At 46.1% G+C, this 26,229-nt stretch overlaps 1 protein-coding gene across 3 annotated transcripts in view; it reads left to right on the top strand.

The window, feature by feature from the left end:
• Positions 1–26,229, top strand: part of HEATR3 (HEAT repeat containing 3) — an 88,304-nt gene that overhangs the window by 13,954 nt on the left and 48,121 nt on the right. For all 3 annotated transcript variants that reach the window (XM_008275057.5, XM_051833897.3, XM_089319054.1), the window contains exons 8-12: positions 3,676–3,766; positions 3,874–4,031; positions 4,291–4,373; positions 6,381–6,517; positions 20,562–20,650. In XM_008275057.5, the coding sequence (XP_008273279.3) occupies positions 3,676–3,766; positions 3,874–4,031; positions 4,291–4,373; positions 6,381–6,517; positions 20,562–20,650 (558 nt within the window). The remainder of the gene's footprint in view (positions 1–3,675; positions 3,767–3,873; positions 4,032–4,290; positions 4,374–6,380; positions 6,518–20,561; positions 20,651–26,229) is intronic.

The following is a 26,229-nucleotide window of genomic DNA, read 5'->3' on the forward strand; positions in this document are numbered from 1 at the left end:
CAACCAGGACTCTAACCACACCCATATGGGATGCCGGTGGTGCAGGCCAGGGCTTTAACCCAGTGCGCCATAGAGCTGGCCCCAGGAAATCCTCTTTGAGAATAGGCAAGTGATGTTCTTGTGGTTATGCCCATCTCCTACCTGGCTTCCAAAGGGAGTAGGCAGAGGTTGAGGCTCAGTTCTTACCAAGGTTAGGATAGAAGTGCCACTGTTTAGAAACTCTGCATAGTTAAGAGTTAGATGGAGATGTATTTTCTGAAGCAGTTTTTTTTTTTTTTATTTACTTATTTATTTGAAAGGCAGAGAGAGAGAGAGAACAATCTTCCATCTGCTGGTTCACTCCCCAAATGGTCGCAATGGCTGAGGCTGGGCCAAGCCAAAGCTAGGAGTCAGGAACTTCTGGGTCTCCCATGTGGGTGCAGAGAAAACCTTGGGGACTTGGGCCAACTTCTGCTGCTTTCTCAGGCACATTATGGAGCTGATCAGAAGTGAAGCAGCGGGAACTCAAACCTAGTGCCCATATGGGATGCTAGAACAGCAGGTGGAGGCTGAACCTTCTCTGCCACAGCACCAGCCCCCTGAAGTGTTATTTAAAAATGGAATTTTAGTGCTTATACAATGAAGTGCTTTATCATAGCAAAAACTTATTTTTTCAAGTCTCAACTTATGGGAGTGGACTGGATCATTAACATGCCGACAGTCAGCCAGCAGTGGTGAGTGCCAGTGAGTGCCAGGCGGTGTGCCTGTCTGTGCCAGGAATACAGATCTATAGTCAGCTGCAGTCTCGCACACTGTCCACTGGCTTTTGCAAGTGGCCCTTAGAATCAAAGCCCTTAATTGCATTATTTAACTGAAGCCACTCATGAGAAAGTAGAGTATCCCCTATCCAGATTCCACAGTTGTCACTTAGGAAATGGTGCTCTGTTTTACGTCATCTGTTTCCTGCTCACTCACCTTTCTACTTACTATTTTGAAACAAATCTTAGATATGATAACATGTCACCTAGATTGGTTCTTTATGTCAGCTTGACAATGATAAGCAGGGAAATGTTCTGAGCAGGATAGTTACATAAAGAAGTGGAACCTGATTTCACAGTTTCTTTTAAGCTGGGTCTTCAGACATTTTAAGAGCATGAGAACTCAGTGATGCGTCTTATTTATTAGCTTGAGTCTACTCTATTAAAGATGAATATAGTTGGATCCCACATAGACACAAAACATGGGAGAGCTATATTTTTTAAGTATATTCCTTATTTTAAAGATTTTATTTATTTAAGAGGTAGAGTTACAGACAGGGAGACAGAGAAAAAGGTATTTCATCTGCTGGTTCACTCCCCAAATGGCCACAGTGGCCAGAGCTGGGCCGATCCGAAGCCAGAAGCCAGGAGCTTCTTCCAGGTCTCCTATGCAGGTTCTGGGGCCCAAGGATTTGGACCATTTTTGACTGCTTTCCAGGCCATCACAGAGAGCTGGATCAGAAGAGGAACAGCCAGGACTTGAACTGGCAGCCATATGGGATACTGGCACTGCAAGCAACAATTTTACCCGGTACACCACAGCACCAGCCCCAAAATATATATTTATAGTAATATATATTTATAGTATATATATTTATATATTTTATATATATTTATTTTATATATTTATATATATTTCTAGTAATAAATATAATACAAACCTAGAAAATTCTGAGTTGTATCTATTAAATCAGCAGTTTACTTTTTTTTTTTTTTTTTAAGATTTTGTTTATTTATTTGAGAAGGTACAAGGAGGGAGAAACAGAGAGAAAGGTCTTCCATCCCTGGTTCACTCCCCAAATGGCCACAATGGCTGGAGCTGGGCCGATCTGTAGCCAGGAGCTTCTTCCAGGTCTGCCACGTTGGGGTAGGGGACCAAGCATTTGGACCCTCTTCTGCTTTCCCAGGCCATGGCAGAGAGCTGGATTGAAAGAAGAGCAGCTGGGACTAGAACTGGTGCCTATATGGGATGCCGGTGCAGGCATCCGGATGCAGGCAGAGGCTTAGCTCACTACTTACACTGCTGGCCCCAGCAATTGACTTTTCAAAGTAGCATAATTTAAAGTTGTAGTTGAACTGTTGGATAATGAAATTGTTGGTGAAATTGTAAATGAATATGAACATCTTGGAAAGGAAAATAGGACAATTACAGGACCTACAAACCTGTTTTTAGCCTTTGATCCAGTAAACCTAACAAAGTAAAATATCCAAGTGTCGTCATCTCTCGATATGAGTTCCTAGACCCCTGTGGATACCAAAATCTGAGGCTGAAGTCCCTTACGTAAAATGACACAGTATTGGATGTAACCTGTGTCCACCCTTCTGTATACTTTGTCATCTCAGGACTATTTATGATACTTGATCCAGTGTAGACACTATGTAAATACTTCCTTTACTGTACTAGGGAATCATGACAAGAGACAATAAGAGACAACCTGCACCTGGTCAGTACAGGCCCAGTGGTTTTTTTTTTTTTTTTTTTTTTTTTTACCAAATGTTTTCCATCCTCAGTCGGTTGGATCTTGGAATGTGGAACCCATGGATATGGAAAGCTGACCGTAATTTTTAAATTGTAATTTGTTCATTTGGTGGGATATAATGTAGCCATTAAAAAGAAAATACAGAATTTTGGAAACATTTAGATAATACACTGTGTTTTTAGCTTATGACTATTTTGGAAGATCAGTGTGACTATTTCACTTTTTTAATAGGTATTTTGAGAATTAAGGTGATAGAAGTATATACAACCCATTTTAAGAAATGTTAATAAAGTTAAGTTCATTTCTCATTTTCAGAGAAAAATACCCCTTTCTTCCTTCAGTCTTGTAGAATTCCTTTTTTTTTTTTGACAGTGGGAAAGAGAGACAGAGTTATAGATAGTGAGAGAGAGACAGAGAGAAAAGTCTTCCTTCCATTGGTTCACTCCCCTAATGCCTGCCACAGCCGGCGCTGCACCGATCCCAAGCCAGGAGCCAGGTGCTTTCTCCCAGTCTCCCATGTGGGTGCAGGGGCCCAAGCACTTGGGCCATCCTCCACTGCCCTCCCGGGCCACAGCAGAGAGCTGGACTGGAAGAGGAGCAACCGGGACTAGTACCTGGCGCCCCAACCGGGACTAGAACCCAGGGTGCCGGTGCTGCAGGTGGAGGATTAGCCAAGTGAGTCATGGTGCCGTCCTGTAGAATTGCTTTAAGAAGCTGCTGCCTGCTGTTCAACCAGGCAAGCTTGGGTGGTCATATGAGGTCTCAGTAGTAGTGTTGGCTAATGCTGTCTTTGCAAGAGGATGGCTAAGCATCTAAAAGCAGGTTCATTGTGTTTAAGTGCCTGGTGTTTTAATCTTAGTGTGCTGAGTTGCTTCTTAATACCTTGGGTTAAGTTTCAGGGTGAATTCAGTTCAGGATTCCTGAATATCTGCCGGTTCTTTGCAGCTAACTAAGCAACACTTAGAGAATAGCCATGCAGATAGATGGCACTCTAGTTAACCGGCACGCGGCACCGTGCCAAGAGCGCTAGAAAGCTTGTTTGTGCTTCTAGCAGTGTACGACTTTTCTTCCACCTTCCCCACCGCCTGTGATGCATTCTAACCAGAAACATCTTCCAGTAGGCTTTAAAGAAATTCACACACATTTTCTGAAACAAAGCCGTTTGCTTTTTCTTTTAGCCCACTGACAAGGAGCTGAGAGAGACCATAGCGTTGCTGACAGCTCAGCAGACTGCCCTGGAAATTATCGTCAACATGTGCTGCACTGAAGGTTTGTCCCCACTTTACATTTGGACATTTTCCTCTGGGGTCTAGAGGGCTGCTCCCCTGGGGAGTCTCAGCCATGTTGAAGGTCAGTGTGGTTTGCCCTCTTCCCAGATCCCTCCGATGACGAATGGGAAGAGCTCTCTAGCAGTGACGAAAGCGATGCCTTCATGGAAAGTTCCTTCAGTGAGTGCGGTGGGCAGCTGCTGTCTCCACTCTGCCTCTCCCATGAGGTTCACACCGCGCTCACCAACTACCTCATCCCCAAGAAGGTACTCTCTGTACTAGGCTCGATATGGAACATGGGAAGGGCTTAAGACAGCTATTTGTTCTCTCTGTAAAATATCACACTTGCAGTTATAGGTGATGGTAAGATCTGGGTCACAAAACAGAACCAGCAGTCCTAGAAATAGGCTGAGGAGGCCTTCTGTCTTGGTGAAACCTAGCTATTTCACTCACGAGTAATGTGCTGACATTTCATAAGGAAAGCATGCTGAAGGTGATAACTCGGTGCTGCCTTTTTTGATCTAGGTTTTTGAGAAAACTGCCTTTCCCAACAGCGTTGCAGTCGACATATGTTCCAGGAGCCCCTCGTGGAAACCTTTGATCAGAAAGTAAGAAATTTTCTGTTGTCAAAACCATCTGTTGTTATGTTGTCGTGTGAACTGACAGGCCATGCAGAAGAAGATAGCAATACCTCCCTAGAGCCAGGGACCCTGACCCTGGGAAAGTGTGTGCATGGGCCAGTGGGGTACCTGCACGAGAACGCCCCTGGGTCCTGTCTCCGGAGAAGCGTGTGCACGGCCAGTGGGATACTGCATGAGAATGTGGTAGTGTGCTTCACAGTTTCCCCAGCCTAGAAGCAACTAGGGTGTGCCTGAGAGAGAAAATGCACAGAAAACTTTTGCCACAGTCATACAGTAGAACAATACAGCAGTGGAAAGAATCTGAAATGGAACTATTCACAACCTGGATGAAACTCAGTGTTGAACAGAAAAGGCAACATACAAAAGAATATACACACTGTGATTGCATATTTAGAGTTTGCAGCCAGGCAGCACAAAACTGTTTTGTTCAGGGATATATACATAGGTAGTAAACCTATGCAGAAGGGGAAGGAAGGGCGTACCATACAGGTTAGGGTCGAGGCTGCCTGTAGGCATCAGGGAGTAGGGATAAAAAGAATACGAGAGCTGTGAGGTCTCAGCAGTGTTTATTTCTTATCCAGCTCCATGAGTGCTTGCTCTATAAATTATTTTTGTTACACTTGCAAAGAGTTCTTTTAAAAGTTCAGGGAAAATGCAAATTATGAAAAAAACTAAGCATGGATTTTAAAAATTTTGTACACCAAAATACACCCATTTTTAAAAAGAAGACGTTTCTTTATTTGAGAGTAGAGCCACAGAGAGAAAGAGACAAAAATTTTCTATTCACTGGTTCACTCCCCTAAATGACTGCAATGGCCAGACTGGCTCAGGCCAAAGCCAAGAGCCAGGAACTACATCCTGGTCTCCCACGTGGGTGGCAGGGTCCAAAAAAACCTGGGTCAGAAACGGAGTAGCCAGGAGTCAAGTGGTGTCAGAATCAGCAACTTAATGCCCTGAGCTGCAAGGCCAGCCCCTAAACCTATCTCTAAATCCATTTTCCATGAACTTTTTAAGGTATCCTCATAGGTATATATGTGTGTGTCATATTTCACAATGAAAGATAACCTTAAAGATGCTACCTTGCATAGAAATTTTTCTAAAGCACACTCTCTTGACTTATGAGTGAGTTGTGCATCAGGGGCTTAGAGTACGCAAGCACTTGGTAGATTAATAGCTTGCTGTATGATTATTTGATACCTGCTGTGGACCCCCTGTACTTCCAGATGTTCCCAGTCAGAACCTGAGGCTTAGGTTAAAAGTTAATACTGGGGTGGGGGCCGGTGCCGCAGCTCACTAGGCTAATCCTCTGCCTTGCGGCGCCGGCACACCGGGTTCTAGTCCCGGTCAGGGCGCCGGATTCTGTCCCGGTTGCCCCTCTTCCAGGCCAGCTCTCTGCTGTGGCCCGGGAGTGCAGTGGAGGATGGCCCAAGTGCTTGGGCCCTGTACCCCATGGGAGACCAGGAGAAGCACCCGGCTCCTGCCTTCGGATCAACGCGGTGCGCCGGCCGCAGTGGCCATTGGAGGGTGAACCAACGGCAAAAGGAAGACCTTTCTCTGTCTCTCTCTCTCACCGTCCACTCTGCCTGTCAGAAAAAAAAAAGCTAATACTGGGGCTTAGTGGTAAAGCCATCGCCTGCAGTGCTGGCATCCCATATGGGCGCCGATGCAAGTCCAGGCTGCTGCACTTGTGATCCAGTTCTCTGCTATGGCCTGGGAAAGCAGTAGAGGGTGGCCCAAATTCTTGGGCCCCTCCCTGCACCAATGTGGGAGACCTGGAAGAAGCTCCTGGCTCCTGGCTTTGAATGGGCCCAGCTCTGGCCTCTGCAGCCATTTGGGGAGTGAACCAGTGAATGGATGATCTCTCTCTGCATCTGCCTCTGCCTTTCTGTAACTCTACCTTTCCAATAAATGAATCTTTAAAAAAATAAAGTTAATACTGAATTCTGATGGGGAGCTCTTTCACTTCCCTTCCAGAATGAACACTGTGCAGTGGAGAGCCCTTGTGTGTCTCCAGAGTCTCCTGTCGCTCCTGGACGTGGACCACCTGGGAGGAGCTCCAGCCCTTCAGACGCTGGCACAGCATCTGTCACAGCTGATTTTTGCTCAGCCAGGTAAATGCTGGAGCTTATTGTAAAAGACTGTTAGGACGGGGCAGCACACTGAAGGGCAGGAACTTGGATTTTGCCACTGGGTAACGATTATCATCCAGTCTGCAGAAACCTTTCCCAGACACTAACAACCATGTATAAGGATGCTTCAAGAAGTTTGTGGAAAGAGGATTTAATAGATGATTCATTTAGGTGCAAAAAAATTTGAGACCCCTGTATATGAGCAGTCTTAAATGTTCATAAAAAATGCATAATATGAAAAAAAATTCATGACTTTAAAAATTGTTTGCAGCAAAACAAATTTTTAATTCTATTTTAAGTTTATTTATTCATTTATTTGAAAGGTAGAGTTACAGAGAGAGGGAGACACAGAAAAAGAGATCTTCCATCTACTGATTAACTCCCTAAAAGGCTGCAACAGCTCAGGCAAGGCCAGTCCAAAGCCAGGAGCCAAGAATTCCATCCGAGTCTCCCACATGGATGGAGTGCCATCTTCTGCTGCTTTCCCAGGAGCATTAGCAGGGAGCTAGATCGGAAGTGGAGCAGCTGGGACTCAAACTGGTGCCCATATAGATGCCAGTGAGCAGGCAGTGGCTAAATCCACTGTACCACAATGCTGGCCCCTTCCACAGCTTTTCGAAGTACCTATGTATTTATAGTTGTGAATGATACAGTCAAAAAAAGGTATGCAGGGTAGGTGTTCAGCACAGCAGTTAATACACCACTTGGAGGCCGGCGCCGCGGCTCACTAGGCTAATCCTCCGCCTAGTGGCGCCGGCAGCCCGGGTTCTAGTCCTGATCGGGGCGCCGGATTCTGTCCCGGTTGCTCTTCTTCCAGGCCAGCTCTCTGCTGTGGCCAGGGAGTGCAGTGGAGGATGGCCCAAGTGCTTGGGCCCTGCACCCCATGGGAGACCAGGAGAAGCACCTGGCTCCTGCCATCGGATCAGCGCAGTGCACCGGCTGCAGCGCGCTGGCCGTGGCGGCCATTGGAGGGTGAACCAACGGCAAAGGAAGACCTTTCTCTCTGTCTCTCTCACTGTCCACTCTGCCTTTCAAAAAAAAAAAAAAAATACACCACTTGGGATTCCTGTATCCTGTGTTATATTTGGGTTGGATTCTCATCTCTGCTCCCAATTCCAGCCTCTTGGGTGGCAGCAGATGATGGCTTAAGTAGTTGGCTTCCTGTCACCCACATGGAAGACCCAAGTTGAGTTCCTGGCTTCAGAGTGGCCCAGTCATGGCTGTTGCAAGCATTTAACAAACATACTGGTGGAAGGGAGATATTTATTATCTGTCTCTCTGCCTTTCAAAAAACAAAACAGATATGCCAGAAGAGTTTTTTTTTTTTTTTTTTTATTAAAATTGTATCCAATTATGTCAAGCCAATCAGGGCTGAATCATAAATATCATAAAGTCTTCATTCAGATGTTTGGTAGTTCTCTGTTTGGGTAATACAAATATGTGATAGAAAATTCAAGTTATATTAGAGGACATAAACTGAAAAACTACCCACCCAGTTCCTCTCCTAGAGTTAAATCACTATTGTACTAGTTTTCTTCCAGAAAGAATCTCTGGGTGTGAGAGGTGTGGGGTGTGTGTGTGTGTGTGTGTGTATCTGTCTGTCTGTCTGTAAGGAACGTGGCAGGATGCCTCACAATTTTACCCCTTGCTTTTGTCTTATGTGTATCTTTCTTCAACTACCTTCACATGGTAGGAGCCAAATCTCTTGAAAGTCACAAGTCTCTGACACAGATTAATTTCACTTGCACACAAAACACTTAAGAGAAATATGTTATTGGGCTTGGTGTTGTGGCGTAGCAGATAAAGCTGCAGCCTACAACACCAGCATCCCACATGGGTGCCAGTTTGAGACCCGGCTGCTCCACTTCTGATCCAGCTCCCTGCTGATGTGCTTGGAAAAGCATTGGAGTTTGACCCAAGTGTTTGGTCCCCTGCCACCCATCTGGGAGATCTGGAAGAAGCTCCTGACTTCTGGCTTCGGCCTGGCCCAGCCCCAGCCGTTGCTGCCATGTGGGGAGTGAACCAACAAATGGAACACATTGCTCTCTCTCTAACTCTGCTTTTTGAATAAAATAAATCAAATCTTAAAAAAAAAAAAAAAAAGTTACAGGGAGAGGAGACAGAGATATCTCCCATCCACTGGTTCACTCCCTCAAATGGCCACAATGCCTAGGATGGGACCAAGCCAAAGCCAGGTGCCAGGAGATTCATCTGGCTCTTCCACATGGGTGGCAGGGGCCCAAGGACCTGGGCCATCTTTTGCTGCTTTCCCAGGCCATTATCAGGGAGCTGAATTGTAAGTGGAGTAGTTGGGACATGAACTGGCACCCATATGGGATGCCAACATTATAGGCAGAAGCTTTACGTACTACGCCGCAACACCTGCCCTGCCGATCTTTTTAAGTGATCTGGCTTTACAGGATTTGATACATGTTCTTCTAACGTATTTTTCATAATTCATATGGTAGAATACCATTTAACCTGATTGAATTAAATTAAGAGCACTCAAACCAAAAACAACAGAGTGAGGATGAGCATTTGGCCTAGGAGTTAAGATTCTGAGTTGGGACACTTAGATCTCTTATCAGAATGCTGATGGTTGAGTCCCGGCTCTACTGTCCATTCCAGCTTCCTGGCGATAGGGGGAGGCAGTTGTAGTGGCTCAAGTACTTAGGTTCCTTCCCAGTGTGGGTGACCAAGATTCAGATCCCAGCCTTTGGTTTCAGCCTAGCCTGTGTCTAGCTACCTTGGGGAGTGAGTCAGCAGGTGGAAGCTCCCTGTCTCTTTCTGTCTCTCAAAAATATAAATATTTAAGATAGAGACTGAGAGAGAAGAGAAAGAAATATCTTGTATAGGAAAATTCTCTGTTACTCTGCATGTATTCCTGGGGTGAGACTGATTATGAGAATCTGCTCTTCTGTCAGCAGTTCAGATGGAGAATCTTTGAAAAGTTTGCTTTCTCCATTAACTTTAGAACCTCATGAGCAAATATCTAACTCTAGTGTCATATACACTGTATCCGGAGTATCCATATGTATCTTTGCTAACTGTTTACCATTTATCCTTCTCAGACACAACATTAAATCCAAGAACTAAACTCTTAGAGGTTCTAAAATTGTCACTGTCATTTTTTTTTTACTCAGTAAATAAATGTTCAGAAACCCATATTTGGCTGTTGACCTGCCTCTTCCACCCATCTGCACTGGTCAGTTCAGAGGTGTTTCCAGGCGCCCCAGGCTGTGTGTGTGTTCATTGGCTAGGATGGTCACATGAAAGCCATGCCTAAGAGAGGGCATGGTCAGGATAGGAGCAGCGCTGGCCTCATTGCATCCTAGGCCAGGACTGGACAAGCACAGGAGTACACAGGTGGCTGCTCTAGACTGAGCTGGCCAGTTGACAACTGCAGTTTCTGGTTTCTTTCCCAGTCTTCTTAGAAATCTGGAAGAAATCTGCATGATAGGAACACAGGAGCTTTCCCCTACATCTGGCCTCTGGCTCCCATCAGCCCAGCAAGACGTCCATAGGGTGGGGCAGGGGAGAGCTGCTATTGCTCATCCCCACTTCCATCCTCCCACTCCTGGGGGGAGGCAGGGAGCAGAGCCAAGTCAGGCAGTCCACAGCCAGCACCCCTGGGGAGCAGGGCCTGCCCACGTGACTTACTGCCTCCAGCACCTGCCCAGCCATGAGTTATCGCTGTCAGCCCGAGTTCTTTACAAGTTGCCATCTCTTGCTTCTGAGCTGTTTCTCTGTAAGTCTAATCAAGGTACTTCAGCCCTGTCTGTCCACAGCCAGCAGTGGGGAGAGTTTATTTGACTTGAAATTAATGCACATGCTGTGTGCCTGTACTACAGGGAAAACACTTGGGTCTGTTTCCCCCATTCAGCTGCCTGTGTGTGGGCCCTGAGGTTTGCACATTCATTAAAGACCCCAAGAAAGGTCGTGCCACACTGAGCACCAGAGAAATACTGGGTAGTTTTGAATTGTGGGAAAATGTAACCAACTGTTTTGATTTTAAATTGATTTCAGTTTTGTGGCTATTTTTGACATAATCTTTCTGTTAAATCCAGAAATGTGACAAGATGCAAGATTAAGAGCACATTCCTGTGTCCTGAGAGCCATGATGTTGTTTTTATAGATACCAAGGATACCCAGGGGACAAGACACTGTTAGAACAGCAGGGTGTTTTGTTTGTTTGTCTTTAAGGTTTATTTATTTATTTGAGAGACAGAGTTACAGAGAGAGGGAGAGACAGAGAGTCTTCTGTCTGCTGGTTCACTCTCCAAACAGCCACAACAGCCAGAGCTAGATCCAAAGCCAGGAACCAGGATTCTTCTGGGTCTCCCATGCGGATGCAGGGGTCCAAGCACTTGGGCCATCTTCCACTGCTTTCCCAGGCACATAAGCAGGGAGCTGGATCAGAATTGGAGCAGCTGGGACTCGAACTGCTGCCCATACGGAATGCCGGCACCACAGGCAGAAGATTAACCTACCAAGCCACAGCGCCAGCCCCCACCAGCAGTCTTAAATTCATTCATCTGATGGTGTGGACTCTCTTGCCTCCAGGGATTTGTAATTTGAATTGACCTTCCACATGCATTAGGCTTGCATTGCAAATGATAGGAGAAAAGTTGTTACAGAGAAAGAAGGGTATTAAAATGCTCCTGGACTGTCCCCGTTGATCAGGACCCTTCCTCGTATCCTGTGTGTGGCTTTTGTGCCTGTCACTGGCATTCGGAAAAAGCGAGACGGGAAGCATATCAAAAAGTATTACAGAGCCGGCGCCGTGGCTCAATAGGCTAATCCTCCACCTTGCGGCGCCGGCACACCGGGTTCTAGTCCCGGTTGGGGCGCCGGATTCTGTCCCGGTTGCCCCTCTTCCAGACCAGCTCTCTGCTATGGCCAGGGAGTGCAGTGGAGGATGGCCCAGGTGCTTGGGCCCTGCACCCCATGGGAGACCAGGAAAAGCACCTGGATCCTGGCTCCTGCCATCGGATCAGCGCGGTGCGCCGGCTGCAGCGGCGGCCATTGGAGGGTGAACCAACGGCAAAAAGGAAGACCTTTCTCTCTCTGTCTCTCTCTCTCACTGTCCACTCTGCCTGTCAAAAATTAAAAAAAAAAAAAAAAAAAGTATTACAGCCGTTGCTTATTTTAGGTTAACAGTAAATTTTCTTACAAGAAGGAAATTTTGATAAAGGATAATTGCTGATCCAGTATTTAGAGATGATTTTCTAATACAGTCCGAAACATTAGGATATATTGAGTAACATAGTCCGAGTTCTACAAAGTGTGGCCTGTGACTGGAGAATTTGGTGGGGAGGATGGGGTTAATGGCTTTCCTGTGTCACCGTGTTTGAGAGGGAAATGACTGAGGATCATACAGCCCTGTCCAACTTGTTTACATTTTAATGCCAAAACGCAATTCTAAATCATTATGAAATTTAGTATGCTTTCTGTGTATGTGAGGATGCATCAACACGTGGGTGCATGCTCACCTGCTGTCATTGTTTAGGGGCAGTCAAGTCCCCCAACCTTCCCGTTGGGGTGTCTACCTCCAGCCAAGCTTCCACTGCTGTTGAGGGGGACTGGAGAGTCACCTCCTGAGGTGAGGGCTGAGTCAACCCTGTCGTACTCTTCCCAGATTGTGACATCTGAGCTGTGGCCAGAAGGGAAAGGGGCCCTCATGCGAGGACACTGAGCTGGAGGGAGGCAGGAAGAAAGGGACCGAGCTGAGAGCAGGAACTGAGAATATACAGGACCCTTGAGTTCTGACCTTGATCTGTCTGGCCCTGGTCAGCTGCTGAAGCCTGAATTGGGTCTCTCACTTGGGCACTTCTACTTCCTGGCTTCTGTCCAGGTGCCAGAACCACAGTTTGTTTTTAAGGTTTATTTATGGGGCCGGCGCTGTGGTGTAGCTGGTGAAGCCGCTTGCCTGCAGTGCCAGCAATCCATATAGGCACCAGTTTGAGTCCCGGCTGCTCCACTTCCAATTCAGCTCCCTGCTAATGTATCTGGGAAAGTAGTAAAAGATGGCCCAAGTCCTTGGGCCCCTGCACCCACATGGGAGACTTGGAGGAAGCTCCTGGCTTTGGATCGGCACAGCTGCAGCTGTTGCAACCAACTGGAGAGTCAACCAGTGGATGGAAGATCTCTCTGCCTCTCCATCTCTCTGTGTGTAACTCCAACTTCCAAATAAATTTGAAAGGCAGTTAGAGAGAGATCCTCCATCTGCTGATTCACTCTCCAAATGTCTCCAACAGCCAGGTCTGGCCAAGACTGAAGCCAGGAGCCCTAAGCTTCTTCCAGTTCTCCCACGTTGGTGCAGGGGCCCAAACACTTGGGCCATCTTCCGCTGCTTTCCCAGACACATTAACAGGGAGCTGGATCAGAAGTGGAGCAGCCAGGACTCAAACCGGTGCCCATATGAGGTGCCAGCAGTGCAGGCAGTGGCTTAACCTGCTATACCACAGTGCTGTCCCCAAAGAACCACAGTTTTTGATCAGTGAGCTGTGCCTATCAGTGATCCGAGAGTTGAGAAATTAGCCATCTCAAAACTTACCCAAAAAAATGGAATTAAAAGATAGTGCTTGGGAATGGCATGGTAGTATAGCAGATAAAGCTGCTGCCTATGACATTGGCATCCCCTGTGGGCACTGGTTCATGCCCTGGCTTCTCCACTTCAATCCAACTCCTTGCTAATGGCCTGGGAAAAGCTGTGGAAGATGGCCCAAGTGATTGGGCCCTTAGCACCTGCCTGGGAAACCCAAATGATACTCCTGGCTCTTTGGTTGAACCCGACCCAGCCTTGGCTGTTGTAGCCATCTGGAGAGTAAACCATTGGATGGAAGATTGATTTATCTCTGACTTTCAAATAAATTAATTTTTTTAAGAATTATGTATTTTATTTGAAAGAGTTACACAGAGAGAAGAGAGGCGGGGGGGGGGGGGTCTTCCATCCGATGGTTCACTCCCCAGTTGGGTGCAATGGCCAGAGCTGCGCCAATCTGAAGCCAGAAGCCAGGTGCTTTTTCCGGGTGCAGGGGCCCAAGAACCTGGGCCATCTTCTACTGCTTTCCCAGGCCATAGCCCAGAGCTGGATCAGAAGTGGAGCAGCCAGGTATTGAACCAGTGTCCATATGGATGCCAGCGCTTCAGGCTAGGGCATTAACCTGCTGCTCCACAGCGCCAGCCCCTAAATAAATAAATCTTTAAAAAGGAAGAAAAAAAAAAAGATAATGCTGGTGAGAGCCAGTGTTGTGTTGCTGCAGATGAGGCTGCTGTTGTAACACCAGCATCCTATATTATTATATCAGATTGCTGTTTCAGGTCCTGCCTGCTTTGCTTCAGATCCAGCTCCCTGCTAATGTGCCTGGGAAGGGAGTGGAAGATGGCCCAAGTACTTGGGCCCCTTGCTACCCATGTGGGAGACTAGGATGGAGTTCCTGACTCCTGGCTTCAGCTTGGCCCAGATGTGGCTATTGCAGTCATCTAGGGAGTGAACCAATGTGTAGAAAGTCAGTCTGTTTCTGTCTGCCTTTAAAATAAATAAATAAATCTTTACAAAAAATTTACCTTGTGGGGCTGGCGATGTGGTGTAGCAGGTGAGGCCACTGCCTGCAATGCCGGCATCTCATCTGGGCACGGGTTCGAGTCCCAGCTGCTCCACTTCCGATCCAGCTGTCTGCTGTGGCCTTGGAAGGCAATAGAAGATGGGCCAAGTCCTTGGGCCCCTGCACGCATGTGAGAGACCCAGAATAAGCTCCTGGCTCCTGGCTTTGGATCAGCCCAGCTCCGGCCCTTGCAGCTGTTTGGGGAGTGAACCAGGAGAGAGAGGTCGTCCATCCACTGATTCACTCCCCAAATGGCCACAACTGCTGGGGCTGGGCTGGCTGATCTGAAGCCAGGAGCTAGGAGCTTTCTCAGATCCCTCTACTGCTTTTCCCAGGCCATTAGCAGGGAGCTGGATTGGAAATGGAGCAACTGGGACTGGAACTGGCACCCACATGGGATGCTGGTGCTGCAGGTGAGGCCTAACTACTCTACCACAGTGCCAGCTGCCTCCCCCCAGCCTTTTTTAAAAGAGTGATTTATTTGAAAGGCAGAGTGACAGGGAGAGACAGAAAAAGAAGTCAACCTACTGGTTCATTCTCCAAGTGGCTACAATGGCCAGGGCTGAAACCAGGAACTTGGAACTCCTTCTGGGTCTCCCATGTGGGCTGTAGGGACCCAAGCATTTCAGCCATCTTACACTGCTTTCCAATGCGTACTGCAGAGAGCTGGAGTGGAAGTGGAGCAGCTCCAGCTCAAAAATACTCGCTTCTACAAACTTTGAAGATCCCGTGTTCATACTGTTACATCAGGGATAACAAGAAAGTTTTCATTAGAATCTCTTTGTTGGCTTAATCAAGTTTTATGTGCATTCCAAACGCTTTTTATCTTTGTCTCCATCGAAGACTATTGGTTTTCCAGACATCAGCTTTTCAGCAATGTTATGTTTTCAAATTGAAGCACGTCTGTTGTTTTGCTCCAAGTTTTTAAATTATGTATGAGTCTCCATTTCTCCAGTGTTTAGAAATTAGAAAGGTCTTTCTTGTTGCAGTTCCGATGGTAGTGTCCCATTCTGGGATATATTTCCCGTTCCCTATCAGAATACTGAAAATAAACATGCAGAAGTCACCGAAATGTGATCTGCTTGATGTCCTCTGTGCCAGGCCTGTTACAGCCCTTCTGCTGTCAGAATTGGTGCAGGGGGAGGGGGTGGCATTGGCACCTCCTCCCTTGTGTAGTTCTTTTGACATTTACTTAGTTTCTTTGACAATACCACATCCATTGACCTTTTGCTGAGAGTTTGGCAAAAAGGCACAGTGGTTTGGAGTCCTTTCCAAAATTGGGATAAATGACCAGAAATGTGAACTAAGTAAAAAGTAAAAATTGCCCAATTTTTTGCCTTTGGGGAAAATCTGGCACATAATGAGAAATGTTAGTATAGGTTAGCTTTTGAACCTCAGGCAATGGTTGATTCCTAAGAAGGAAGGGCAGAAAGCCCTTCTGAAATATGTTTTGTTGGTATTGAGTTCATTCTTTCTAATATAATTTGGCTTAAATCTTTTTTTTTTCTGAGCATTATTATTTTTTATTTATTTATTTATTTTTAGCTTTATTTAAGTTATAAAAGTTTCAAATATTTCACATGCAGATTTAGGAACATAGTTGGCTTAATCAAGTTTATGTGCAATTTGTGAATTTTTGGACTGCATTTAGAGCTTTAACCAAATACCACATTTCAGGGCCAAAGCGATAACTTTTTTTTAGATTTATTTTATTTATGTGTAAGTCAGAATTACAGAGAGAGGGGTAGAAACAGAGAGAGAAATCCATCTTCCATCACTGGTTTACTCCCCAAATGGCTGCAACAGGTAGAATTGGACTAAGTTGAAGCCAGGATCCAGGAGCTTCTTCCTGGTCTCTACCTGGGTGCAAAGGTCCAAGCACTTAGGCCATTCCCTGCTGAAGATTTATTTATTTACTTGAAACTCAGAGTTACACAGAGAGAAGAGAGGCGGAGAAGAGAGAGAGAGGTCTTTCATCTGCTGGTTCACTCCCCAGTTGGCTGCAACAGCTGGACCTGTGCCGATCCGAAGCCAGGAGCTTCTTCCGGTCTCCCACATGGGCGCAGGGGCCCAAGGACTTGGGCCATCTTCTACTGCTTTCCCAGGCCATAGCAGAGAGCTGGATTGGAAGTGGAACAGCCAGGACTAGAACCAGCGCCCACATGGGATGCCGGCACTTCAGACCAAGGCATTAACCTGCTGCACCACGGCTCTGGTCCCACTTCACACCAATTTTTTAAAAAGATTTATTTTAATTATTTGGAAGACAAAATGATAGAAAGCTTCATCTGCTGAGTCACTCCCCAAGTAACTGGAGTAACTGGGGCTGCAATGTGTCAAAGCCAAGAGCCAGGAACTCCATCCAGACTCCCATGTGGATGGTAGGGACCCAGGTTCTTGGGCTGTCTTTTGGTGCTTTCCCAGGTACATTAGCAAGGAGTTAACTCAGAAGCAGAGCAGCTGGGACTCAAATCAGTGCTCCTATATGGGACAGTAGCTTAACCCACTGTACCATAAGATCAGCCCCTCGCACCAATTTTTGAGTGTTTGTTAATTACCAGGCTTCATAAAAGGCATTTTTTACCGCATCTTCCTGATGCAGAGATTGAGATGTAAAGAGGTCAAAGAACCTCTTCAAAGTCGTTCATTCTTTCAGCACCTATTTATCGGGCATCACTTCATATCACATGCTGTTCCAGATCCTAGGGATGCAGGTGTGAATCGGATGGGCAGGGTCACTATGTTCACGGAGCTTGCATTCTAATGCAAGTAAATAGTTTACACTGTTTTGGCTATGAAGAAAAAATACAGGAAGCAGGGTTTTTGTTTTGTTTTTAAGGTTTATTTATTAGACAGGAGAGACAGAGAGAGAGGTCTTCCTCTCCAACCACAATGGCTGGAGCTGTGCCAATCTAAAGCCAGGAGCCAGGAGCTTCTTCTGGATATTCCACACAGGTGCAGGAGTCCAAGGACTTGGGCCATCTTCCACTGCTTTCCCAGGTGCACTAGTAGGGAGCTGGATTGGAAATGGAGCAGTAGGGACTCAAACCCATGCCCATATGGGATGCCAGAGCTGCAAGCGGTAGCTTTACCTGCTACACCCCAGCGCTAGCCCCAGAGAACAGGTGTTTACCCTCGCAGTTAAGATTCCCACATCCCACATCGCAGTGCCTGGTTTCATTTCTGGCTCCGGTTCCTGATTCCAGCTTCTTGCTCATGCAGACTCTGAAAGGCAGCGGGTGGTTGGATTCCTGCCACCCACGTGCAAGAACTAGATTGTATTCTCGTCTCCTGGTTTTGGCTTTAGCCCAGCCCCTGCTGTTGCAAGCATTTGGGCAGTGAGCCAGTGGATGGCTCTCTTGCTCTGTCAGCCTCTCAAATAAAAATAAATGTCAGAAAACTTTTTTTCAGGATTTATTGTATTTATTTGAAAGGTAGAGTTACAGAGAGAGAAGGAGAGATTTGGAGAGAGAGAGAGAGTGCACGTGTGCTTTTATCCACTGATTCACTCCCTAAATGGCTACAATAGCCCGGGCTGGGCCAGGCCAAAACCAGGAGTCAGGTCTCCCACATGGGTGCAGTGGCCCAAGGACTTGGGCCATCTTCCATTGCTTTCCCAGGCACATTAGCAGGGAGCTGGATTAGAAGTAGAGTAGCCAGAACTCGAACTGGAGCTCATGTGGGATGCTAGCATTTGCAGGTGGCAGCTTAACCTGTTACACCACAATACAGCCCCCAGAAACACTTTTTAAAAGAAAAGAAAGAATGGTATGAGATGCTATGTTAAGTTAGTATGGAAAGACCTCTCTGAGGAGTTAATATTGTAGCAGAGACTAAAATGAATTTAGGGGTTGGGAGCATTGTGGTGCAGTGTGTTAAGCTGCTGCTTAGGTTGCCCTTGTCTCATATTCGAGTCCCTGGGATTGAGTCCTGCCTTGACTTGCATTCCAGACTCCTGCTCAAGTACATGGCAGGCTGCAGGTGATCACTTAAGTACTTGGGTTCTGCTACCCACATGAGAGACATGGATTCAGTTCCTGGCTCCTGGCTTTGACCTGGCCCAGTTCCAGCTGTTGTGAGCATTTGGGGAATAAACCAGCAAATGTAGATCTTTTGTATTTCCCTCTCTCTGTCACTCTGCTTTTCAAATAAGTAAATAAAACTTCTAAAAAAAAAAAAATTAAGTGAGATGGGGTAATGTCAGATGCAGGATTCCATCCCAGGTCTGCCTGATCCTAAAGACTTCTTACCTGTTTTGTGGCAAATACAGGGACACTTTGCTTTGATATATAATATACAAGTATATCTGAAAATGAGAAAGCCAAAAAGTATGAGTCTTAATTAGGTTTGTGCAGAAGCTGCCCCTCTTGCACCAAACAATCTAAGAAGAAGGGATCAGTGTACAGGCTTTGGGCGCAGAGGTTAGGATGCTGTGTGGGATCCCTGCGTCCCGTAACAGAGTGCCTGGACGAGTCCCAGCTGCACTCTGAGTCCAGCTTCCTGTTGTGTATCCTGGGAGGCAGCAGGTGATGGATCAAATATCTGAATCCTTACTCCCCACAGAAGAGACCCAGACTGAATGCTGGACTCCTGGCTTCAGCCTCGCCCAGCCCTTGATATTGGGAGCATTTGGGAAGCAAGCCAGTGGATAGACGATCTCTCTGTTTCTTTCTCTGTTTCTCTTTCTAAATAAAATTAAAACAGACCTACTCCAGTGTCCTTCCATGACAAGTCAGGGCAGGAAGCCAAGATATCTGTTGCTGTTTAATGAATTGTGGCTCAAAATAATAACAATCATTATTTATTTATTATTTCCCACGGATTCCCTGGGTCAGGAGTTCAGACAAGGTGCAGTGGAGATGTTTGTCTCTCTTCCACACTGTCTAGGGCTGTGGAAACACTAGAGGGAGTTTTGCTGCCTTGTTTTCCCCCGGGGATATTTGCAGGATTCAGTGGAGGCATTTTGGGTTGTTGCAAATTGGAGGTTGCTGCTGGCACTAGGAGGGTAGAGATCAGGGATGCTACTTAACATCCAGGGCCCGCGCTGTGGCTCAGCAGGTTAAAGCCCCAGCCTGCAGCACCGACATCCCACGTGGGCTCTGGTTCGAGTCCCGGCTGCTCCACTTCTGATTGAGCTCCCTGCTAATGTGCCTGGGAAAGCAGCAGAGAGATCATACAAGTCTTTGGGCCCCTGCACCCACATGGGAGACCCAGTTGAAGCTCTTGGCTTCGGATCAGCTCACCTCCAGCTGTTGCAGCCATTTGCAGAGTGAACCAGTGGATGGAAGACCTTTCTCTCTGTCTATCCCTCTCTCTGTAACTCTTTCAAACAAATAAAATAAATTTTAAAAACAAAACAAAATGCAACATCCTGCCATGCTGAGGAAACTCCTGCACACCCACAGCAAATAAGGAGCTGTTCCAGACTGCTGATGTTGCTGAGGTTGAGAAGTGCAGGTTTAGGTCCTGTGGGCAAGCTCAGAGGCCGGGAGCTGGGATCGTCTGAATCTTGCTCGCTGGCATGTTTGACAGCCCTGAGGTTGTCGGGCACAGCACCCACAAGTGACCTCTGCTTCCTCGTAATGTGATGGCTGGATTCCAGAAACAGCACACAGAAGTCGGGTAGAAGTCCTGCTGCCTTTCCTGACCCCTCCTGTCAGTCACTTCCTGTGTCTGGTTGAAGAAGTCACAAAAGTCCCACCTAGGTTCACCGAGTGGAGAAATAGACTCCACAGCTTCATGGGAAGTGGCAGATGGCTGTAGCTATTTTTGGAATGTATGCTCCAGCACACCAAGGGAATTGCTTTCCCTCCCAGTAAAAAGGGTTAGGGAGCCTACACACCTGAATGACCATAATCCTTAGGTGTGGCAGTATTGGCGTAGTTGTTCATTGCTGCTGTTCTGTTTGTCCAGTTGGAAAGAAAGGTCAGAGAAGAATGAAGATGTACAAGCGTGAGAAGGGAAAATTGGGTCAGTGAGAAGCACAGAGAGGCAGCATGGCCCAGCCCTCCACACGCAACTGTTCTTGGACTTGGGACTGACAAGGAAACGCTAACTTAGGAGGTGGATGACTGCCCAGCACCATGGCGGAGGCAGTAGGCCTGCCCAGCACCGTGGTGGAGCTCTGCGAAAGGCTGAATTCCCTCTGGAGCCAGCTCAGTGTTGTCACGTGCCGAAGCACGCGTCAAGTGGAGACTGTCTGCTGCCCTGCCGAGACCCTGCCGCCGCGGTCTTCATACACGAGATACGGGGGCTAGGAGACAGTTGGGCATAAGCACGAAAGGTTTTTATCAATAGCATACGCTGACATTTAGCATGTTTTGATTCTCGTGATTCTTTTTCTGCAAAACAGCTTGTGATGAAGCAGGAGAAATCTTAGATTTCATGTCTCTGTTTTGTGGTAACTCCTTGTGTTTCAGATTTTGCCAAGCATGCTGACTTCCTAGAAGCCGTCAGTAGTGCCTTGAGGGCACTTTTACAAACGATGGCCTCCAAGAACATTTCTCAGGTAAGATTTTTTTAAATTTTTATGTGAGACTGGCAAAGATTCTGTATTGTGGAGGCAAAATTCATTACTTAGCTTTTTAAAAAGTCTTTATTACTAGAATAATGTATCATCTTTGTAAGAAAGTAACAGAAGTGCGTAACATTTCTCCCTCTTCCTTTCCATCAGCAACATGGTTTTTTTCATTCATAGAATTGTTGTGATGTGTGTGTGGTCAATAATTTATTTCAGGAATTTGTAGTCATCCCCTCCTGATCCTCCACAGTGGTCCACCTATACCTGATAAAGCCCTTACCTTACCACTTCTGTTACCTTTTTTTTTTTTTTTTTTTAAGATTTATTTATTTTGTTTGAAAGAGTTACATAGAGAAGGAGAGGCAGAGAGAAAGAGGTCTTCCATCCGCTGGTTCACTCTCCAGTTGACCGCAATGGCTGGAGCTGTGCCAATCCGAAGCCAGGAGCCAAGAGCTTCTTCCAGGTCTCCCACGCGGGTGTAGGGGCCATCTTCTACTGCTTTCCCAGGCTGTAGCAGAGAGCTGGATCGGAATTGGAGCAGCCAGGACTCAAACCGGTGCCCATATGGGATGCTGGCACTGCAGGCAGTGGCTTTACTCGCTGTGCCACAGCACCGGCCTCCCCGTTACTTTTTCATAAGGACATTTTCAAACTTTGCTCAGAGCAGAAGTTCTTGATGCAGTGAATCCACATGCACTATCACTGAACCTCAGCAGTGTGGCAGCGTCTCCTCATTCCTGTTTCATTCTTCTCTGCATTTCTGTCTCCTGGATCCTATTAAAACAGATAAGGACAAGTGTGTGGAGCAGTGGTTAAATTGCCACTTGGGATGCAGGCATGCCATGTCAGAGTGCCTGGTTTGGCTTCCTGCTAAGCACACCCAGCAGGCACCAGCCAACGGCTCAAATACTAGGATCCCTGCTGTCCACATGGGAGACTCAGATGGACTTGCAGGCTCCTGACTGAAGTCTAGCCTAGCTCTGGCTGTTGCAGGTATTTGGGAAGTGAACTAGCAAATGTAAAATCTCTCCAACTGTCTGTCCTCTCTCTCACAGCCTTTGAAGTAAAATGAAAACAATTAAACAAAATATTTTGAGAAGCAAATCATATTATTTTGCCCATAAATATTATATTTTATAATATACTTTATATATATATATGTGATAAAATTAATTTTGGGGGGAAGATTTATTTGTTACAGAGAGGGACAGGCTGAGGCAGAGAGAGGGAGAGAAGTCTTCCATCTATTGATTCACTCCCCAGATGGCCACAACAGCCAGAGCTGAACTGATCTGAAGCCAGGAGCCAGGAGCTTCTTCCACCTGTCCCATTTGGGTACAGGGGCCCAAGGACTTGGGTCATTGTCCACTACTTTCCCAGGAGCATTAGGAAGCTGAACTGGAAGTTAAGCAGCTGGGACTCGAATTGGCATCCATATGAGATGCTGGTGCTGTAGGCAGTGGCTTTGTCCACTCTGCCTCTCAAATACATTTTTAAAAAAGTATTCAAATTGTCTTAAAAAAAATTTTTGTCAAATCAGGATTTGAGCAAGGTTCACACATGACTTTTGATTGCTATTTTGTTTTTTTATTTTTAATAGATTTATTTATTTATTTATTTGAAAGGCAGAGTTATACAGGGTGGGAGGTATGGGGGTTGACAGAGATTTTCTATTCTCTGACTCACTCTCTAAATGGCCACAACAGCTTGGACTGGGCTGGGCTGAAGCCAGGAGTCAGAGCTTTTTCCTGGTCTCCTACATGGTACAGGCCCCAAGCACTTTGGCCGTCTTCCGCTGCTTCTCTTAGCCAGCTGAGCAGGGAGCTGGTCAGAGTAGAGCGGCCAGCACTTGTACTGGCGCCCATATTGGGTGCTGGTGTCGCAGGCAGTGAGTGCCTTTACCAGGCCTGCCGCAGTGCTGGCCCTAATATTTTAGTTTCTTAAATCTTCTTAATAGCTTGCTTGAGGTGTTTTTTTTGTTTTGTTTTGTTTTTTTTTTTAAAGATTGATTTATTTATTTGAAGGGTAGCGTTACAGAGGCAGAGGCGGGACGGGATGGAGGTAGGGATCTTCCTTCCATGGGTTCACTCCCCAGATGGCCACAACGGCCAGAGCTGCACCGATCCAAAGACAGGAGCTGGAAGCTACTTCCAGGTCTCCCACACGGGTACAGGGGCCCAAGGACTTGGGCCATCCTCTACTGCTTTCACAGGCCACAGCAGAGAGCTGGATCAGAAGTGGAGCAGCCGGGACTCGAACTGGTACCGATGTGGGATGCTGGCACTGCAGGCTGGACTTTTACTCGCTACACCACAGTGCAGGCCCTGCTTTCTTGAGTTTTGATTCACAATAGTGGCTTTAGTTCACTCACAGATTCTTAAAACCTCAGAGTCTGTAACATTTTCCTTCTCTGCTGTTCTTCCCTTTACCCTTTGTTCATTGAAGAAGTGTCATTTTGTTTTCTAAAATGTTCCCTACGATCAGATTTGGTTAGTCCGTCATTGAAAATGTTGTTTGTTTAGCATGTTACTACGTCCCATGTTTCCTGCAAGCTGAGAATTACATCTACAGCCTTAATCATAATTTTTTGGCAAGAAACTCCGTACCACTATATGTATTTCTTTTGTATCATAAACCATAAAATAGTGATTTAGAGGTTAATTAGTTGGTTCACGTGGTTTTAGCAGCCAGTGATTATGGTTCCCTAGATCCATCATTTCATTAGGGGGTTACAGAGTAGAGATAATTCCAATTTTGTCTTTCCTTTTAAACATTTATTTATTTGAAATTCAGAGTTATACAGAGATAAGGAGAGGCAGAGAGAGAGAGAGGTCCTCCATCTGCTGGTTCACTCCCCAATTGGCCACAAGGGTCGGAGCTGAGCCAATTTGAAGCCAGGAGCCAGGAGCTTCTTCCAGGTCTTCCACGTGGGCGCAGGGGCCCAAGAACTTGGGCCATCCTCCACCGCTCTCCCAGGCGGTAGCAGAGAGCTGGACTGGAAGTGGAGCATCCGGGACTTGAACCAGCGCACACATGGGATGCTGGCACTGCAGGCAGTGGCTTTACCCATGACGCCACAATGCTGGCCCCTTTTACCTGTATTGGCTGTGAATCTGTAAATGTGAATTTTCATCAATTTTTAGTAGCTTTGAAATAGAGATCATGCAAAAAAAGATAGGGTAGGTTTATGCTTGTTCTCTGATTATTTTTTCCAGGACAGTGAACTGTTGTCCTAGCACTCCCTGAACATGACCAGCAAGGTTTTCTTTTTCAGTATCATTATGCACTCGGTTTCAGAGTGTGTGCTCATATTCTCGGATGCAAAAATCATCCCACCTTAGACAGTAGAAATTGCTGTAATTGGTTCCTATATCTCTTTGACAGAACCCCACATCAAAACTCTAGGTTGTTTTTGTTTATCATTTGAAAAGTAGAGAGAGATAGAGAGATAGATAAAGGGAAGAGTTCTTATCCACTAGTTCACAACCCAAAAACCCACCCCAGGGCTTTTTGTTTATTTGTTTTTGCTTCCAGACACAGAAAGATGTCCCAAGCTCCACTTGTACTTTCCATGCTTAAAACCTAGAATGAGTTGTTTATCCAGGAAGGCCTGATTTCTTTCACAAAAAAATTGAATATTGAAGTACTTAAAACTTCCTACCATGTTGTCATCACTTCTAAACCTTTTAATTAAAATATCTGAAGAAATATGTAATTCTTAGGAAGAGGAAAATAAACCATAAGTTCATATTGATATTTCCAGCTTAAATAGATATGGTGTTTTTACTTTTAATTATATTTTATATCTTTTGTGTGCTGCAGTGTAGCTTCTTATTGAAATTAAAATTATATTCTTTATCCTACAGAATGAATTTAATAGTTTGAAAATATAATTTTAGCACTATTGCATGTAGTATAAGGTTTCTTTGTGATTGTCTTGATTTTAATATATCCCGTTAGGGTTGTGCAAATTACTATTTTTTTTTCTTTTTCTTTCTTTCTTTTTTTTTTTTTTTTTTTGACAGGCAGAGTGGACAGTGAGAGAGAGAGAGACAGAGAGAAAGGTCTTCCTTTTCCATTGGTTCACCCCCCAATGGCTGCTGTGGCCAGTGTGCTGCGGCCGGCGTACCACGCTGATCCCAAGCCAGGAGCCAGGTGCTTCTCCTGGTCTCCCATGGGGTGCAGGGCCCAAGCACCTGGGCCATCCTCCACTGCACTCCCGGGCCACAGCAGAGAGCTGGCCTGGAAGAGGGGCAACTGGGACAGAATCCGGCGCCCCAACCGGGACTAGAACCTGGGGTGCCGGCGCCGGCCACAAATTACTATTTCTTAAAGTTACCTGAAGAAATGCACTGCACACTTATTATAAAGTATCAGTTTGGGCTTTTTTTTTTTAAAGATTATTTTATTTATTTGAAAGAATTACAGGGAGAGGTAGAGACAGAGACAGAGAGGCCTTCTATCCACTGGTTCACACCCCAGACGGCTGCAATGGCCAGAGTGGAGCCGATCTGAAGTCAGGAGCCAGGAGCTTCTTCCAGGTCTCCCACATAGTTCAGGTGCCCAAGGACTTGGGCCATCCTCCACTGCTTTCCCAGGCCATAACAGAGAGCTGGATCAGAAGTGGAGCATCTGGGACTAGAACCAGCACCCATGTGGGATGCTGGTGCTTCAGGCTAGGGCTTTAACCCACTGCACCACAGCACCGGCCCTTAATTTTACTTTTTAATCACATAAAATAATTACACAGAGTTAAAACTGTGAAAAAAAGATAATTCAAAAAAAATTGGTAAATCCATATAATGGAATATTATTAAGTCTTTAAAAAGGAATGGAATTCTGATACATGGTATAGCATAGAAAAACCTAGAAGATGTTTATCATCAGATAAGTAAATCAGTCACAAAAAAACAACTGTAGTGAGAGTACACTTATGGGAGGTATCTGGAGGAGATAAATTCAGAGAAAGAAGAACAGTGGTTACCAGCAGGAGGGAGCCATTGTTTAGTGGGTACAGCTTCATTTGGGGAAGATGATAAAGGTCTAGAAATGGATAGTGATGGTCATATAATAATGTGAATATACCTCATGTTACTGAACTGTAACTTGAAGATGATTAAAATTGGTTGTGGCACAGTGCATTGGGTTATTCCACTGCCTGCCATGCGGGCATCCCATATCAGTGCTGGTTCAAGTCCCAGCTGCTTCACTTCCAGTCCAGTTCTCTGCTAATGTGCTTGGAAAAGCCGTGGATAATGACCCAAGTGCTTGGGTCCCTTACACTCAGGAGACTTGGATGGAGTTCCAGGCTGCTGACTGCGACCTGGCCCAGCCCTAACTGTTATGGGCATTTGGAGAGTAAACCAGCAGATGGAAAATCTCTCCGTCTCTGTCTCTTTGCCTTTCAAATAAATAAATAAATAAATACTTTTAAGATGATTAAAATGGGCCAGCGCCATGGCTCACTAGGCTAATCTTCCACCTAGCGGCGCCGGCACACCGGGTTCTAGTCCCGGTCGGGGCGCCGGATTCTGTCCCGGTTGCCCCTCTTCCAGGCCAGCTCTCTG

This window comes from Oryctolagus cuniculus, chromosome 18 (assembly GCF_051225735.1).
Source record: "Oryctolagus cuniculus isolate XC-2025 breed Fujian yellow rabbit chromosome 18, ASM5122573v1, whole genome shotgun sequence".
Lineage (NCBI taxonomy): Eukaryota > Metazoa > Chordata > Mammalia > Lagomorpha > Leporidae > Oryctolagus > Oryctolagus cuniculus.